At 46.7% G+C, this 18,546-nt stretch overlaps 1 protein-coding gene across 1 annotated transcript; it reads right to left on the bottom strand.

The window, feature by feature from the left end:
• Positions 1-475: 475 nt before the first annotated feature.
• Positions 476-15,857, bottom strand: Glt8d2 (glycosyltransferase 8 domain containing 2). The gene is made up of 9 exons (XM_038314503.1): positions 15,839-15,857; positions 12,897-12,989; positions 10,203-10,374; positions 8,057-8,174; positions 6,237-6,321; positions 5,571-5,683; positions 3,753-3,919; positions 2,130-2,242; positions 476-873 (listed from the first exon to the last, which is right to left on the bottom strand). Exons 1-9 carry the CDS (start codon positions 15,855-15,857, stop codon positions 704-706), a joined length of 1,050 nt encoding a protein of 349 aa, XP_038170431.1. The 3' UTR covers positions 476-703.
• Between the last annotated feature and the right edge of the window lie 2,689 nt (positions 15,858-18,546).

Genomic DNA, 18,546 nt, shown 5'->3' with positions numbered 1-18,546 from the left:
GGTTGGGTTTTTCGAGACAAGGTTTCTCTGTGTAGCCCTAGCTGTCCTAGAATTCACTCTGTAGACTATACTGGTCTCCAACTCAACAGTGATTCTGCCTCTGCCTGCTGGGATCAAAGGCATGCACTACCACCTGACAATATCTACAATTTTTAGTTTTTAATTTTTATACAAGACAAAACTGGCAACTTTAAAAAATTGAAAAGCCTTTAGCCAGGCATGGTGGCACGTGCCTTTAATTCCAGTACGAAGGAGGCAGAACATATAGCTCTTCTGAGTTTGAGGCCAGCCTGGTTGATAAGTAGGTTCTAAGCCAGCAGGGCTACATATAGAGAGACCCCATCTTAAAACCAAAACAAACAAGAACAGCTACAAAAATACCTAATTGAAAAATTAGACTTTTAAAGTTTTTGATGTAATTGTCATCAAGTCAAGATCAGCCTGGTACACAGAGAGACCCTATCTCAGAACACCAGAAAGGGGTGGAGGGAGGTGGTAACCAGCCAGTTGTAATTATCACTTGAACTTCGAGAAATTAGGTCCGCCTGTGTGGTACGTGGTTCAGTTTGTACACAGTGGCTTTTTCCTTACATTGTAGGTCATGGTATCAGAGGTGCTACTACTCATAAAGAACAGCGTTAGAGCAGGATACCAAGGGGCAGTTTCATCTTTATCCAGGGCATATTTTAAGTGTTGGAGTATGTCATCTATTGTGATTGAGTTTGAAAATCCCTGCAGGGTCAGGAACAAACCAGCTTTCCCATAAGTCATTGTGAACACTAGGGAAGTCCCAGGGCTTATGTCTTCCATTCCAGTGGAGTAGTTTAGCTTCCTGCAGAAAGTGCTCCGAATATCTTGCATCAGGGTTCCAGCCTTCAGTGTGCAGAGGAAGACAGGCTTGTTAGTGAGTACAGTTTATATGGAACATTGGATACAGGCTCACAGTAAAAGTCCCTCCGTTAGTCACACCTCTGCTAACCTCTCCGGGGTGGTACTACAGCCACACGGCTGATAAATAAACCAAAAGGTTAGAAAGTGACCGTGGCTCAACACTGCCATTCCTCGGAGTAGTCTACCGTACTTTGAGAAGGTCATGCAGATAACTTACAAAAGATACATATTCTTGCCAGGCGGTGGTGACACATGCCTTTTAATCCCAGCACTTTAATTCACATAGATATACAAGGCAATGAACATGAAATTTAAAAAAAAAGCTGGGTGGTGGCACACACCTTCAATCCCAGCAGAGGCAGGTTGGCCTTGAACTCACTGAGATCCTCCTGTCTCTGCCTTCCAAATGCTGGCTGGGATTAAAGGTGTGCACCACCACCGCCTGGCATGTCAAGTGCTTTTATCCACTGAGCCATATCCCAGCCCAGCTTCCCACAGCTGTTCTTAGAATTACTGACCTCCGCTTTGGTAGTATTTTGTGTGTATAGAAATGATGAGATTTGACCTAATAGCATTAAAGTGCCAACTATTTAAGGTCATTTGTACACTATTACACACCAGTAGGTTCTGTCTGCAGTGTTTTGTAGAACATTGCAGAGTGGAAATTCTATGCCAAACATCAGTCCATAAGCTTTTTTTTAATCTTTTCTTTCTTTGGTTTTTCAAGACAGGGTGGGTTTCTCTGTAGCTTTGGAGCCTGTCCTGGAACTCACTCTGTAGACCAGGCTGGCTTCAAACTCACAGAAATCCACCTGCCTCTGTCGCCCAAGTGCTGGGATCAAAGGCATGCGCCACCACCACCCAGCTTTTTTTTTTTTTTAATTTCATGTTCATTGCCTGTATATCTGTGTGAAGGTGTCAGACAGATCCCCTGGAACTAGAATTACAGTTTTAAGCTGCCATGTAGGTACTGAGACTCGAACCTGGGTCCTCTTAAAGAGCAGTCGGTGCTCTTAACTGCTGAGCCACCTCTCCAGCCCAGGTTCATAAGCTTTCCATGAATCCTAGAGTGTACCATCTTGCAGCTAAAGATAGCAGCTGTATTTGCAGATTCTGAGCCTGAGAGTTGAGGTGGGGTGGCCAAGGTCACCCCAGGGGTTTGAAGCCTTAGGCTATAGGTAGCCTGGTGGCAGTCACTGGGTACAATATACACTCCCTTGCTTCCTGGCGGTACTTACCCAGGTGCCGTATGTGCCACAGAGGGTTGATGGTGGAATACTTGCCATGAAACACAATCAGCATTGGGGAGGTAGCTACTCCTCCTCCCAGGGAGCTGCTGTAGAGGTTTTCTCTAAGAAGTGAGATAGAAAGAGAAAACAAGTAAATGCTAATACGGCCCTTCAGAACAAGATGTAAGGTTTTCCTCTTTCACTTTCCCCCAACTTTTCATTTTTAGCTTGGGATCTTTGTTGTTAGAAACAGCCTCGTGTAGAGCAAAGGCCGTGAAGTCTCTAGTTGAGGACAACCTCGGATCACGCGCCTTCACTTGCAGGTGCTGGGGCGAAGGCGTGCACCACCACACCCACCTTCCAATGTGTGCACCGCCACACCCACCTTCCAATGTGTGCACCACCACACCCACCTTCCAATGTGCATTTTGTTGTTTTTTTTTTTTTAATTTTTAAAATTATCAAACTTTTAAAATACAGAAAACCAGAGGCCTCCCATACACATCACGTAGCGTCACAGTCTCCCATGGATACGATCCAGAGTCACACTCTTCCGTGTGTGCCACCTAAGGTCACACTCATGCATTTCACCCAGATTCCCAGTGTTAATTCTTGTTACTATCTTGTCACTCTCAAGGATTTTATGACAGGCACAGAAGATCAAATTCTGATCCTGTATCATTTTTTAACTACTCACAGGTTCGGTGTTAGGATGGTATTAAGTAAGATACAGATAAAGGGGCTGGAGAGATGGCTCAACAGTTAGGAGCACTGGCGCCTTTACAGAAGACCCAGGTTCAAGATTCCCAGCTCCCAAATGGTGACTCTTATCCATCTGTGACTCAAGGGATCCAACACCCTTTTCTGGCCTCCAGGAAGACCAGATAAGCTTGTGGTGCACAGATGTTCACGAAGGAGGGAGACAGACCACCATACAAAAAAATAAAAAAAGCTTTGTCTAAAAAAAAAAAATGTAGAAAGAAAATGAGCCAGGCATAGTGGCACTTCCCTTTAATTCCAACACTCGCAAGGCAGAGAGGCAGTTAGATCTTTGGGAGCTTGAAGTCAGCCTGGTCTACAGAGCAAGTTCCAGTATAGCCATGGCTTCACAGAGAAACCCTTTCTTCAAAAGTATCAAATATAGTATTTTTTTAAATTCAGTTTCTATGAAATTAACCTTAAAAGTAGATCTATGGCCAGGTGTGGTGGTAATCCCAGCATATCAGAGGTAAGAAGCTGGCCTGGTTTCATAGCAAGTTCCAGGCCAGCAGGCCAGGGCTACCGAGTGAGACCCTGTCCCCCTCAAAAAAGGAAACCTATAAAAGAATCTCAAAATAAATGAAGTTTCCTCGGTGGAAAAGACTGAAGACACATTGCTAAGCAACCTACTAGGGAAATAGAGGGAATGAATCCCTTATTTCACTGCATCTCCCTGCTTCAGATTCTATCATTTGGGGAAAGATTGTCACCCGTGCCCCTTTTCCTGGTCAACAGGTTCTATGAAAATCTGCCCTCAGATCCCACCCCCCCCCCCCTCTCTCATTGAGCTATGCAAAGATTAGCCGAGCTGTTTGTTTTCAGCTGGGAACAGTAGTGGCAGAGAAAACACCCTCCTCCCTCCTCCCCACATACTCCACATTCTTCTGCATCCACTTTTCCAGCTGCTTGGTGATGCGCTGGTGTTTCCATTCCGTCATGTTGGCGACAATCACGCCAGGATTGAAAGAGCAGGTGCTGGGGCTGATGCCAAGGTCCTTGATGGCCTTCTTCCGGTAGTCCAGATAGCCCATGTAAGTGTTCTGCAAAAGAGCAGGGTGGAGCCCTCTGTTTCTGGGAAACGGGTATGCTCTCAAAGCAGCTGTTCAGTGTCCCTGGGCTTCCTCCTTCTGTGCCGCTGCCGGTTTCTTTTGGTGTGTTTTGTTGTTTGAGGCAGGATCTCACTCTGTAGCTCTGGCTGTCCCGGGACTGGACATGTAGCCCAGACTGGCTTCAAAACTACAACAGAGAGCCACCTACCTCTGCCTCTCCAGTGCTGGGATTAAAGGCACGTGCCACCGTGCCCAGCGTGTTTTTAAAGTTGTGTGTGCGTGCGTATGCATGCACACCACCGTGCATGAGTACACGACAAAGGACAGGCTTCTAGGGCTAGTGTTTTTCACGGCTCTTCTGTTTTCATCTCATTTCTAACCTCTGAATACTGAGTTCCCGCCTCTCTCCAGCACCTGTTGCTTTCTTTTCTGACACCATTGGCAGCTCAGCCTGTTTGAGGGCGCTAAATTCCATCTCTCTAGCCTTCCAGCTGCCACATCTGCCTAGTTGGGGTTGTATTTTTGTTTTGTTTTTGTTTTTCAAGACAGGATTTCTCTGCCTAACAGTCCTGGCTGTCTCGGAACGCACCTTGTAGACCAGGCTGGCCTGGCTCTCAGAGATCTGCCTGCCCATGCCCCTGGCCTTGCCTTCGTGATGCTTAAGCAGCTCCAACAGGCAGCATGTACCAAGTCCTGTTAAGCTGGCTCCATGCCACATGCCTGCCTCAGGGGATAGTGTTTCTATCCTTCTTGGTATTAAGGCAGAAGCCCAGAGTCATTAGACCAGACTTAGCCCCTCCTCATCCAAATCAATACCGTTTGTCCCAGCTTCAGGATCCCTCCTGACCCAAGCCAGTTCCAGCACTCAGTGTGGCCTTCCCATTCCTGCCCACAAGTGCTACTCATTGTTCCCTTTTTTTTTTTTTTTTTTTTTTTTTTTTTTTTTTTTGGTTTTTCGAGACAGGGTTTCTCTGTAGCTTTGGAGCCTGTCCTGGAACTAGCTCTTGTAGATCAGGCTGGCCTTGAACTCACAGAGATCCGCCTGCCTCTGCCTCCCGAGTGCTGGGATTAAAGGCATGCGCCACTGCCGCCCGGCTCATTGTTCCCTTTTAAAATGATTTTATCAGCCGGGCAGTAGTGGCGCACACCTTTAATCCCAGCACTCGGGAGGCAGAGGCAGAGACATGTATGCACCATGTGTGTTTCTGGTACCCAAGGAAGCCAGAAGAGGGCGTTGGTCTCCTGGCACTGGAGTTACATATAGTCGTGAGTCTCTGTGTGGGTCCTGGGAGCCCAGTAACACAGCCTGTGTGGTGATAGCAACACGACAGCTATCATTTTTTAGAACATTCGCTGTATCCCATTGTAGTGGACACTTGGCAGCTCACCATAGCAGCTCACAAACACAACAGGATAGATAGTGTCCATGCCATGTTTCAGGTTAGGAAAAGTGAGACTTAAGGGTTATAGAAATTGGCCCGAGTGAGTGGGAAAGAACGGAGCCCCTCACCCCATCCCCATCCCCTGAAGTTCCCGCTCGCTTTGGATGGGTAGCGTGTGATCATCTTGAATTGTGGAGGAGGAATAGAGGGCCACAGCCAGAGGAGAAGGGGAGGGAGGATGTCTAAGAGAGCATGCCCACCTGCAGCCCCACAAGCCGGTTGTTATCTTGAGCAGAAGGCAAATCACAGTCATCCGAGAAGGCTGCTGCGTGGCCCAGAGCCAGGGTGGTGTCGTAGAGTTCCTGGATGTCGCCTGCATTCGGAAGGATCCTAAATCAAAACAGCAAGGACCTCGGGGCAAGACGGAACCTCAGCTTAACTCCTGGCTTCAGTAGAACAAAGAGTACAGGTCCCTCTTTGCCCATGCATGGCAGTGTTCTGAGGACAGCTCATGCCCTCTGAGGAAGCCATGTGAAACGTCCAGGCGGGTGCTGGCCAGGTCTGTGGCTGGCAGTTTCTGAACGCTGATCTGACATGTGGACGAGAACAAATATAATGTGCACACAGCCACGGCCACTGCCAGGTGCCTTAGTGACACTGTATTTCTGTGTATTTCAGGAATGCATAGAAGAGACTACTAAGGTAATCACTATAGACTTGGCAATCAGAGCAAGACCCTCAGCAAGCTTCTCGATTATTCAGGGAGTATCAAAAACCCTGCTTGCAAAATATCCCCAGTTTTACAGACATGCTGTATTCGCGTTACAAAGTGTTTGAAGTCAGCTAGCTATGTGGGAAATGAAAAAGTATGTCATTCTCTATAGAGCTGGGCCCTCCCAAGAGTTCTTGGCAGTGAGTGGGTGTACCTTGTACGATGACGTCATCGTCCAAATAGATGACTTTCTCGTGCTGATGGATGAGCAGAGGGAGATAGAATCGAACGAAGTTCAGCTGTTAAAAACAAGGGAAGCAGGTGGGTCGAGGCATCTGGCTCAAGGCTGTGTGGTACCTACAAGTCAGCTCTGGTTAGCCCAAGTGTGGACTGGAATACGCAGGCTGAAGGGATGGCTCGCCCAGGCTTTAGCATCTGATCCTCTGGTTCTGGGGATGAGGCCAGGCTGGCCCAGAGAAGCTCTCCTAGATCCAGGCCCCACTCTCTGAAGCAGTGACCACTTCCCTTCCAGGGACAGCTGCAATGGGAGTCTCCAGTGCCCCCTAATCAATCTTTTAGGATCCAGACTTCCTGCTTTCTCTACCTTGTCAATTAGATAACTCTCAACTAATTTCTCTTCCCCCACCTGCTTCTCTTCCTCTCCCTCCCCCCTCCTTCTGTCCCCTTCTACACACACACACACCAAACTAAGCCTTTTTAACCACTTGATCCAGAAAACAGAAACATGAGTTTGTAGGGTTTTCCTTAGTGACGTTCCGTTTTCGTAACCAGCCAACAATAGATCATATCACAGAAAAGCCTTAGAATTTGATCAGAAAGGATGGATTTACATGAACTACATACAAGAGGTGGCCAGTTTCTGCAGATTGCCCTCAGAACCTGCTTTGGACTGGAAGCATGAGGACCTGGGCTTGATACGCACTTGGTACCCGGTACCCACATGCAAAGATAATGCTGGCCTGAACCCCCAGTGCTTGCTGGGGTCCACTGGCACACAAGCATATAATACACAAACACACACACACACACACACACACACACACACACACACACACTGCTCTTCATGAAGGAGATGGAATCTTTGTGGGCACTCTTGGAAGAAAAATAACCCTCACAGCTAGAAAAGCATGGGTGTCTCCTAAAATATGATGTGGCCATCAACTGAGGCTCATAGCTGTCACATGGCTAGCTTTCTTTGGCTTTTGGAAGAATAAGAGCTATCTAAAGATTAGGTACAGAGGATACAGTGAGCAAGTGCTTGGGAATGCTTTAGCTGGCCTCGCTCCCTGGTCCACCCCCACCCCTACCCATAGTCCTCTTCACACACAAATGTAGCCTACATTTTTGCAACTGGTTTCTTTTATCGTGCTTATATAAACCATCTTAAACCCTCCCCGGAGCAGGTGGCTGCTAAGTTATAAATAAGCAAAGCTTTGTGGGGCTCTAGCACGTGAATCTGAAACATCTTATGTGCGCACCAGATGGTGCACTGGCAGGTTTGGTCAGCATGACACAAGCTAGAGTTGTCAGGGAGGAAGGAGCCACAGTTTCGGGAAATGCCTCCACGAGATGCAGCTCTAGGGCATTTTCTTAGTCAGTGATCAATGGGGAGGGCCACCCCATTGTGGGTGGTTACATCCCTGGGCTGGTGGTCCCCGGTTCTATAAAAAAGCAAGTTGAGTAAGCAACCCCCCTTCATGGCCTCTGCATCAGCTCCTGCCTCCAGGTTCCTGTCCTGACTTCCTTCTGTGACAGACAGTGCTGTGGAGTGTAAACTGAATGAACTAACCTTTCCTCCCGACTTGCCTTTTGGTCCTGGTTTTTCTCTGTGGACCCTAAGGCAGAGGGCTAGGGCTCTACGGTATATGTGAACTGGGGACTGTCCCCACCGTGTACATGGCTCTTGCTTATGGCATACGTGAAGTCGGGACTGTCCCCACCATGTGCATGGCTCTTACTTACGGCATACGTGAACTTGGGACTGTTCCCACCGTGTGCATGGCTCTTACTCACAGGCTGGAGCAGCTCTGGCCTCGATGAGTCTGGTCTAATCTTCCCCTTGAGGACTATAGGGTTGAACTCCACAATTTTGAAGTTTATTTCTCTCAGTTTAGAATGTTCGATCCATTTTCTAAAGAGATGACCAAAAACCTCTAGTACACACTTCCAGTCTTTCCTCAATTTATTTGCATGCCAACCCCGGGGGCTAGTCTGCTGTGGCCTTCAGAAGTTAAAAGAGTGTCTGCAAACGGCTTTCATGCTGTAAATCCTTCTGATTGCTTCTCCATCTGGTCTACCTTCCAGTCGCCCCTTTCCCACCCCAGATCCCATAACTCTGCCAAGGAAATTAACAAGACAGTAATAGCCAAGTATATCCCCACATCAGAAATCCACCTGGGGATCTGGAGTAACAAGACATGTCCCTTATCAAGCAGCCCTGTACCCGCCAGCCCAACAGCCACATGTTACCAGTGAGAGACAGGCAGCACATGCCGCGCCAGCTCGTGTAGCTGTCCTGCGGTCGTCTTGTTCCCGCCTTTGCTCACCCTTCTTCTGTCCCTCCACCTACTCCGCCTCCCCCATCACTCAGCCTCACAGGGTGTATCTCTCTCATCGGATTCATTACGAGAATATAATGGCAGAAATAATTTCAAAACAGACTTGGCAATGACCCAAGCCACAGATGGCAACATTTGCTGTGGATCACAAATTGGCAGAAGAGGCCTGGGAGTCAGGAGCTCAGCCGCTCTCGGTGGGAACGTGACAGTTGTCAAAGGAAGTACATTTTCTTGTGGAGATTTCCTGAGATGCCCAGTGGGCTCCTACGTTCCACTCTTGTGTTCTACTTCCACGAGAACTGGTTTGAAAATGTGTAAACATGGGGGAGGGGGAAGGCCAACAGCCAGGAGCTGGGAGACGGCCCTCTTTGTTGACCGTTTCTATGTATGAATTGTGTGGTCTGTTCCTTCTTGGCTGGCTGGTTTGTTTAGCTTGGAGAATGTCTCACTGGGCAGCCCAGTCTGGTCTCTAATTTCCAACCCTCGTTCCTCAGCCTCTCGAGCACGAGGAGGACAGTGTTGGCTCTTGATGACCGTGTTGTTTAAGGACCTGGGATGGAATTCTGGGCCTTGGTGTCTGTTCATAGTTTATGCTTATTTTTCCACTAGGCTTAAACTTGAATTTTTTTGCAACAATTCTTAACCTTAATTTTTTTTGCAACAATTCTTCATATCTATAAGCCATACTTTTTACTAATCGATTTTATAACTAATCCTATTCACTGTTCTTCATTATTCAGAAGTTCTTGGGTTATACAGACAAGTCTATCAGCTTTTTCTTTTAATTCCTGGGCTTGAGGACCAAGATTACACAGTTATCCTGCATTTCTAAAAACACATTTAAAGTTTGATTTTTTTGTTAATTTCTTCTTACTCTCTGGTTCATTTTTTTTTTAGTATGGCAGGATATTGGAAGAATAAGTTCAAAGTTATAGTATAACCTATAAAGTTATATCGCTGTAAGTTTGTAGTTCAGCCATTACAGGTCAAGTGTGATTCAATGGTAGGGTCTGTGTTTAATCTGTGAGAGTCATGGAGTAAATCTCTGGTCTCTTCCCCAAAACTAGCTAGTGAGGGTTATACAAATATTTTCCCAGGTTAGGAAAAGAGGGAAAATGGAAAGAACACTTGTTCTCCCTCCTCCGCTGGGACTGATCCAGGTCCTCACTCAGGCACTGAGATTGGCTGGTCTTCCCTCTGCCTTCCCTCTGTAGCCCCCAGTGATCCTCCCGGCTCCACCTCCTCAGTAGAGGTTCACAGGCCTTCCTCAGCTTGGCGAAGAACAAATACTTGAAAGATTTTCCAGTAAGCTGCGTCAGGACTGGGGTTCTTTAGTCCACTAGAGGGTTCACATCTACAGAAGTAGCTGTTGTCCTACTTAATAATGAGCCTTTGCGGGCTCATCTGGAAATGCATTAGTCAAGCCACAAATAAGCCCAGGATTTCCTCTCAATAATTCTATGATAGTTATCAATCTAGAAGAAAAGGGAGGAGGAGGAGGAAGAGAAGGAAGGAGAGAAGGTGAAGGTGGTAAGGGCCCATCTACAGAGAAAAAAGAACATTGAAAGAAAATAAAACATTCCAAAAACAGTACAAATTACCTTATTCGAGACAGCGTGTTTCGTAGTCCAACGACATAGAACACAATGTTGGCATCGGTGTTGCTGTAGATGCTGTTAATGGCAGCCATAGCTGCACCCATCCTCCCTGGGGCCGCACAGATCACCACTGGAATCTCCTCTTCCATATCATCGGGAGATTCAGAATCATCACCTAAAAAAACCCATCAAAATCAGCGACTCAGAGCACAAGGAACGTCACAGGAAAGACTCTGACTGCTAGTCGGCAGTGTTGGAGAGGACGGTCCTCCAAAATCCAGGCAGGCTCTCCTCCGTTTCCTGGACACTAGTGTGGAAATCTCAGCTGGCACATGGCCAAACACCAAAACTAACTTTACTATTCCCTTGCTGCAAAATGCGATCTAGTCGGATGAATGGGATGTTGTTCTAAGTAATGTGTGCATCTGCAGAGTCTGCATCCCAGAGCGGTGCTTCTGCCTCCCTTTGCACCCTCCTCCCTCCCCTGGCATGATGGTATGACGTGGTGGAGAGCCCTCTTTGCTTGAGAATGCCCGAAGACTGCAGAACCATAGGTATGAAGGATTTTGATCTGGAAGGCTATGGAATCTACCCATCAGAGTTTTAAGTGAAGACAGGGCAATCTTCTAAGTCCCTATTACTTGGGAGCTCTTTTTCAGAAGCCAGTGCACAGCCTCACACACACATAAAGAATAGCAGAGCCTCACGGGCCCAGCAGTCAGAACCAACTCTCCCAAATCAGGACTTGTCTGGGCTCTACTGCTGTGGTTGCTCTGTTGCTCTTTACTCCTCAGTGAAGACTCTCAAATGCCAGCAGCAAGAGGAAGGAGTAACGAAGGCGCCTGACCGGCCCTCATGATGAATAACTGATCGTTCTTCAGCATCAAAAGAGGCAAAACACCAATACTACATCATATCTTGGTGCCGCCGTGCAACCTGGTTGTGAATGAAGATTAGCCAGTCTGTGTACGCCTGCGTTCTATGGAGCTCCATTCTGCTTTCTGGACAGTTTCACAAAACCTCTCTCCTAGGCCCAAGGCAGTTCTGGCTGATATTTAATTCAATAAACACTGACCGAGCAAATTACTAGGTATATTTTATAATAACTTAATAAACATTACATGGCTTCATCTTGTTATATGTTTTCCTTCTATCCACTTCTGTTTCTGCTACTAGAAAAAGAAAGTTGTTTTCGTGACGTATGTCCTGAGTTGAGAGAATCTCATAATATACTTTGAAGGGAAAAAGAATATAAAATTCTTAGCTGGGTGTCTTGGTACACGTGGAAACAGAGGTAGGTGGACCTTTGTGGGTTTGAAGGCAGCTTGGGCTATATAGTGAATTCCAGGCCAGCTAGGGCTGCATAGTGAAACCCTGTCAATAAATAAATAATTTTTTCTGGTTTTTGATCACACACTTATACAAATTTATCTGTGTCACCTATGAAATTATAAGTGACTTCAATTTTGTTAGTGTTTCTTACATTTTTTCAAATTCTCTAAGTAGCCATGAATTATTTTTTATAAACAAAATGATGTTTTAGAGGCAGTATCTCACAGCCCATGGCAGCCTCAAACCTATGGTACAAGGATGATGTTTTGCCCCACTTCCCAAAAGGCTAGATTACTGCATCCAGTTTTAAAAAGCACAACAAAAGCAGACTTGCTTACAGACTGTTCACTTAGGGGTAAGCTGTCACCACACAGCCAAGTCAGGTGATCTAATTGACATGAAGGCCTGGCTGTGCCACTTCACCGCAGCAGTTCTTTGGCAATACCAAACTCCTCGCGATTTCCTCAACACCAGGTGTGTGCATGCATGTGTGTGTCTGAATATGTGCATCTGTGAATGTGTGTGTATGTCGCTGTGTATTTCTGTGTGTCTGTATGTGTGTGTGTGTGTCTGTGTTTCTATATATGTGTTTCTGTGTGTCTGTATGTATCTGTGCATGTGTGTGTGTGTGTGTGTCTGTGCACGCACATGAGTGCAGGTGCCCATGGATGCCAGAAGAGGGCAGCATATCCCCTGGCACAGAAGCTTGAGAGCTGCTGACTGTAGGTTCTGGGGACCAGTCGTAGTTTTCTCCACCACCGAGCCTCTCTCCAGCCCTCTGAAGAGTCATTTTAAGTTGAGCTATTGGACGCCGTTTCCGGACTAACGGGAATAGATGAGCAGGAAGAGGAGGAGGGAAGGGACAATTCTCAAAATGTGGGAGAGATCCAAAGGGACAGGGTGCCGAGCCACCCCTCAAGGTGGATCCAAGAACCAAGAGCACGAGCACCAGCTTGGAGCTTCTAAGAAACTTTCTGTGATGCTCAGCCTCAGGTGGGATCTAGTCGTGAGCTTTTCTTTTGTTTGTTCGAGACAGGTCTCACTTTGTAACTCAGATTGGCGCCGAACTCACTAGGTAGCCCAGGCTAGCCTCAAACTCACAACCCTACTACCTCAACCTCTGGAAGCTGGGATCACAGGTGTGTTCTAACAAGTCCTCCATGTGACATTTACACAGATTACAATTTAAGCAGCACTGGTCATTCCAGAGCGTAACCGAGCTGCCGCCCTAGGGAAGCTATTTTACAAATGAGCCCTTAGGAGCTAACCACGCTGTTATCTGCCCCCCAAACACTGACAGAACCTGTTGGATGATACTGAAACCACCCTCTTAGGTATCTTTTGGCAGAACCCATGCGTGCTCACCAGCTTCAGGCTTGAGTACAGCTCCCTTGTGAACCTTCTTGTACAGAATCCCACAGAGGGTCAGGGCCAGAAGGAATAGCAGCACTTGGTTAACTGAAATGAAGAAGAAACACATCAAAGGCTGATCTGTCAACCTCAAACCACTAAAAAAAGAAATCCAGAATAGTGGCTGGGCAGCCATGCAGAAGTCATGGCAGTCTGGGGCAGCCATACAGAGGACACAGCAGCTTGGACAGACATAGAGAGGATACAGCAGCTTGGGCAGCCATACAGAGGACGTGGCAGTCTAGGGCTGAGCACACACAGCAATGGAGTACTATGGCCAGGCTCAACGAGCAAGGAAGAGCCAGGCCCAGGCAGTCTCATGACAAAGGCCTTGAAACCAGTCACCACAAGAGGCTGCCTTGCAGCTTCATTTCTAGACTGCCTTTCACGAGCTATTGCTAATTCTGAACAAGCTTAAAGCGGTAGAAGCTAGTAGCGTTTCAATTGGTTCAAAGGCCCGTCCAAGGCGAGGGGCAGACGACCCTGGCTCTGGGTCAGGACCTCAGTGCTGTGAGTTCTGGGTCTCCAGCTGTTCCACATTAGTGATGTTGTTAGCTCTTAGGACTTACCCAGAAACAGGAGGGGGCAGGGCAGAACACACATTGCCGGTTGTTGGTAAAATGACTGGGGGGCATGTGTGTTCACAGAGCTAAGCAATAGCAGGTCATGTGTGAAAAAACCAGTCTCTGATTGCAATGTTGCAGGCAAGCAACAAACGGTACTCAAAACTGGTTTGGTTTTTCGAGACAGGGTTTCTCTGTGGCTTTGGAGTCTGTCCTGGAACTAGCTCTTGTAGACCAGGCTGGCCTCGAACTCACAGAGATCCGCCTGCCTCTGCCTCCCGAGTGCTGGGATTAAAGGCGTGTGCCACTGCCGCCCGGCTAAAACTGAACATTCTTCTAATTGAATATATTTTATGAATCATCTTTTTGTGGCAGGGTGTGTGTGTGTGTGTGTGTGTGTATACACATATATATATTCCCATTTACAGAAAGGATGTATATTATAAAATATACCTACAAATACTAAACATAAGTGAGTTTAAAGAAGACCTCTAAAGCAATGTGGAAGACAGAATGAACACAGATGGGGAGATGGGACTTTGCCAAGGACAGGCACAAGCGTGAAGTGTAGGGCATGCTGGGAGAGTCAGGTGCGTGACCCAGGCTTATGACCCTGCAATCACCAGGCAGAGGCAGGAGGATCACAGGGAGTCCAAGTCAGCTTGAGTTAACACTATAACTCTGTTGTGGGGAAGAGACGGAGCTGGGATAGGAAATCAGATTCAAACCTCATTTTTATTCACCTCCCCGCTGTGAAAACTTAACTCTTCCCCAAGCCTCTGAGGGCTTCTCCGATACAAATAAAAATAATAAAAATTGAAAATATCTCTCTAAAGGTAATTACTGGCTTTATGCTAGTTTACCTTTGACCCTTAGGCGCTTGTGTTCATATTTGTAGGAGAAATGACCTAGAGAGTCTTAGACACCTTCCCAAACTACATGGAGCCCCTGTTGGTGGTTCAGTCTGGCTGAGGTGCAAGCTTCCCGCTGCCCTTCCCCCCTCTTGGGGGAGATTCAGCCGTGGATAGCCACAGGCCAGGAAAAAGTAAAAAGGTCTCAGGTCTCAGGAGATCTGGTGACTATTCACCTACCACTGTGTTTAGAGCGGTGACCCCCATACCTGACCCTCCCATGGCTGTTACCACTGACAAAGTTGCCAGAAGGAAAGGATGCTTCGGTTAAGTATGTCCCATGCAATATTTGGAACATAGAGCATAAATAAACATACACTCATTTATATGAAGTTCACATCTAATTAAATCAGGCAACTCTAGAGTCATAGTGTAAGACTTTAAGACAATTCTGAAGCCATTTCTGACAATTCTGAATCCTCTCAGCCTCCGTGCCTTAGTGCTCCCCCTCCTCCCCTGGGAACCAAGGACCTAACAGCTACACATGCACGTACTCAGCTCCTGAACAATTACCCATATACGTATGTTTTGATTCAGTCCCCTGGGAAACGGGGTCAAAATGACCTCTTACCTCATCTGATCTGGCAACAGCTCTCCAGCCAATTATTGGTAATAGCCCTTTCGACTAAGCCAATCACAACCCCCCTTGCTTCTATGACCTTCTCCTTTAAAAGTAGCCTGTACCAGCTAGTTGGGGTCTCTCGGCTTCCCGAATGCTGAGGGACCCTGTCATGTCAGAATTAATAAAATCCTCATGCTTTTGCATTGGCTGTGGTGTGAGGGGTGGTCTCTGGGGGGTGACTCCTCCTTGGTGTTTGGACTCTAGAGTCCAACAATAGTAACAGCATTAGGTAATAACGTTCTATCTAAAATCAGGAGAATAGAGGAGTTTGAAAGGTCTAGAGATTGGCTGTGTCTCTTTAAGAATAAGAATGGAGCCGTACAAATACTTAGGCATGAACGAGAATACTCATTTAGAGTGAGGAAATGATTGTAATATCTTTAAAAAGATATGATCCAGGCCAGGCGGTGTGGCACATACTTTTAATCCCAGCACTGGGATTTGCAGGCCAGCCTGGTCGGTCTACAGAGCTAGTTACAGGATAGCCAGGTCTACCTGTAGAAACCCTGTCTTGAAAAAAAAAAAAACCAATGTGTATGTGTTACATATATAAAAATTATGTCTATATGATCCATGATTATATGACCAATGGTAAATCCATTTATAGCCAAACTCAACAACATCACGCAGGAATCCTCAAATGACCATGCCAAAATTGCTTGTGGGAAAATGGTCTATGAAAATCAGAGACAGAGAGAGCGAGAGAGAGAGAGAGAGAGCAAGAGAGAGCAAGCGCGCACACACCATTAGAACACGCCTCTGAAACATCTTCATGCGTCTTTTCACAAGTTCAGTTCTTACTTTTGCGTAGAAGAGCCATGTGTATCCACCTGGATAACAACCAGGACCTGCGGATTGAAGAGTTAAAAAAAAGTCATTGTTGGGACCATTTGGAGTCCTGGCCTTCAGCTGCTCTTCCCTGCTAGAGCCTTCTGATTGGAGTTACTAAAAGCTGTGCCTTCCCTAGAGGATCAGAGGATGGGGTTCTCACCTGTTGGCCCACTTGACTGCTGGGTATTTAAGCCTCCGTGGTGCTATTGAATAAAGGACTTTTTACCAGTGATTAAATGTTAGTGTGTGTGTGTGTGTCTGTCTCTGTGTGCGTTTCCTCAACCTCCAGCCCCTTGCCCGAAGCTCACAAACTGTATTGTAGCACAGAGTGCAGATGGGGGCGTGGTGCACTGCAGTCATAAAAAAAAAAAACAATCAGCCGGGCAGTGGTGGCGCATGCCTTTAATTCCAGCACTCGGGAGGCAGAGGCAGGCGGATCTCTGTGAGTTCGAGACCAGCCTGGTCTACAAGAGTTAGTTCCAGGACAGGCTCCAAAGCCACGGAGAAACCCTGTCTCGAAAAACAAACAAACAAAAAAAAAAACCTTCACATGAGCTCTGTTGCACGACATCTTTCTCTTGTGTGCTGCTTTTGTTTTGTTTTGGTTTTTTCGAGACAGGGTTTCTCTGTGGCTTTGGAGCCTATCCTGGAACTAGCTCTTGTAGACCAGGCTGGTCTCGAACTCACAGAGATCCGCCTGCCTCTGCCTCCCGAGTGCTGGGATTAAAGGCATGCGCCACCACCGCCCGACTTTTTTTTTTTTTTGGTTATAGTAAGAAATCTTTGAACACAGGAGACACATATGCATTTCTGGGGCTGAAGGGATGGCATGCAACGGAGCGTATCAAAGGAAGTGATGGGAACAAAGCGATAAATAGTGATCAGGCGGGATCGTGACACGCCACTAACGATTAACTGGGATCGTGACACGCCACTAACGATTAACTGGGATCGTGACACGCCACAAATGATTAGTGGAATTCATAAACACACGCTCAATATATAAACTAAAATTTCATCTAAGCAAAAAGTATGGGACCATCATACAAATGAGCTTTGTGAGGATTAAGCAGGACGATCACAGAGCACTCATTATATGTCATGTGGCCAACAGAAGCCTCGTTAGTAAGAGGCACTGGCTGGGTGATCCTGGGAAATCACTCCACTGGTCTCGAGTCCCAGCATGACGAGGAAAGCAGACAATTCTATCAGACCTAACAATCTGGAACTTTAATGGTGCTTCTTGCAAATAAACTGACCGAGATCAAAAGGCCCAGTCTTGTCCATAAGCACCGCCAAGTCGATCCATAGATTAACATACCCACTAACAAAACTACAGGGTGCTTCCTAAGGACTAGGAAAAGTTATCCTAAAACCCACACAGAAGTACCAGGTGCCCCATGGAGCCAAAGCATCCGTGAACAAGATTGTCATATGTCCTAATGTCAAATTATATTCCCAAACCACAGACACCAAGACACTGTGACGCAAACTAGACACACACAGAGTCAACTCATTTTCCAGAAAGGCACCAACTTAACGTGGAGAGCGTTCACCCGTCAGCCACGCTCAGTCAAAACATCTCTTTTGCTGTTCAAGATAAAAATAACAGACATAGCCGGGCGGTGGTGGCGCACGCCTTTAATCCCAGCACTCGGGAGGCAGAGGCAGGCGGATCTCTGTGAGTTCGAGACCAGCCTGGTCTACAAGAGCTAGTTCCAGGATAGGCTCCAAAGCCACAGAGAAACCCTGTCTCGAAAAACCAAAAAAAAAAAAAAAAATAACAGACATAGAAAAACAAAACAACAAAATAATAGACATACAGATGAAAGGAGAAAACCCAGTCCCCAGAGCTGTCCTCTGACCACAGCCAGGCTGTGGCACATTCAGGGGTTGGGGCTTTAGTTCTCCTGCAGAGTCCCTGGTGCTCAGTTCCCAGCACCCACCTGGCAGGTCCGGGAAGTCCAAGTCCAATAATCCAGTGCCCTCTGCTGGCCCCTGCTGGCAATGCATTTATATACTATATTTACACACATGTAGGCAAAACACTTATACATGCAATATCAAAATAAATCTATTAAAAACCATGTAGAGGAGGCAGAGGCCTGAGTCCAGCAGTCTAAGGCTAAATGCAAGGTCTAAGACTGTGGTAGAGAATGTATATTAAACATTTTATTTTATTATTTTTAATTCCAGGCATACACATGACTCCAGTAGCCATGGAGGTCTTTGGATTCTCTGGGAGCTGTTGCCACAGGTACTCTAAAGTCACCTGACATGGAACTAACACGTGTTACATGTGGTGGTTTGAATTAGGGGCTCCCCATATTCTCCGACATTTGAACATTTGGTTCCCGATTATGATGCTGTTCCATGGTTCAGGAGGTATGGCCTTGTTGGAGAAAGTATGTTACTAAGGGCAGGATTCGGGGTTTTAAAGCCTTATGACATTCTGTGTGCTCTGTAGCAGGCTTTCTTTGGATCGCCAGCCCCCAAATCATTACACGGTGGCTTATTGTTAATTATGAATTCTCAGCCTTAGCTTACGCTTGTTTCTAGTTTTCTCTTTAACTTAAATTGACCCATATTATTAACCTGTGTGCTGCCGTGAGGCTCGTTGATCTCATCCGCATACTGTCCACCCTGCTTCCTCCATGTCTGCCTGGTTTGGTTGGTTG

This window comes from Arvicola amphibius, chromosome 17 (assembly GCF_903992535.2).
Source record: "Arvicola amphibius chromosome 17, mArvAmp1.2, whole genome shotgun sequence".
Lineage (NCBI taxonomy): Eukaryota > Metazoa > Chordata > Mammalia > Rodentia > Cricetidae > Arvicola > Arvicola amphibius.
This window is presented reverse-complemented; position numbering and strand designations above follow the sequence as displayed.

Coding starts and splice junctions, on each gene's coding strand:
- Glt8d2 (XM_038314503.1), bottom strand. Junction 10,375..12,896: donor TGTACTCAAGCCTGAAGCTG/GTGAGCACGCAT, acceptor GGGTTTTTTTAG/GTGATGATTCTGAATCTCCC. Junction 2,243..3,752: donor TGGATGCAGAAGAATGTGGA/GTATGTGGGGAG, acceptor CTCACTTCTTAG/AGAAAACCTCTACAGCAGCT.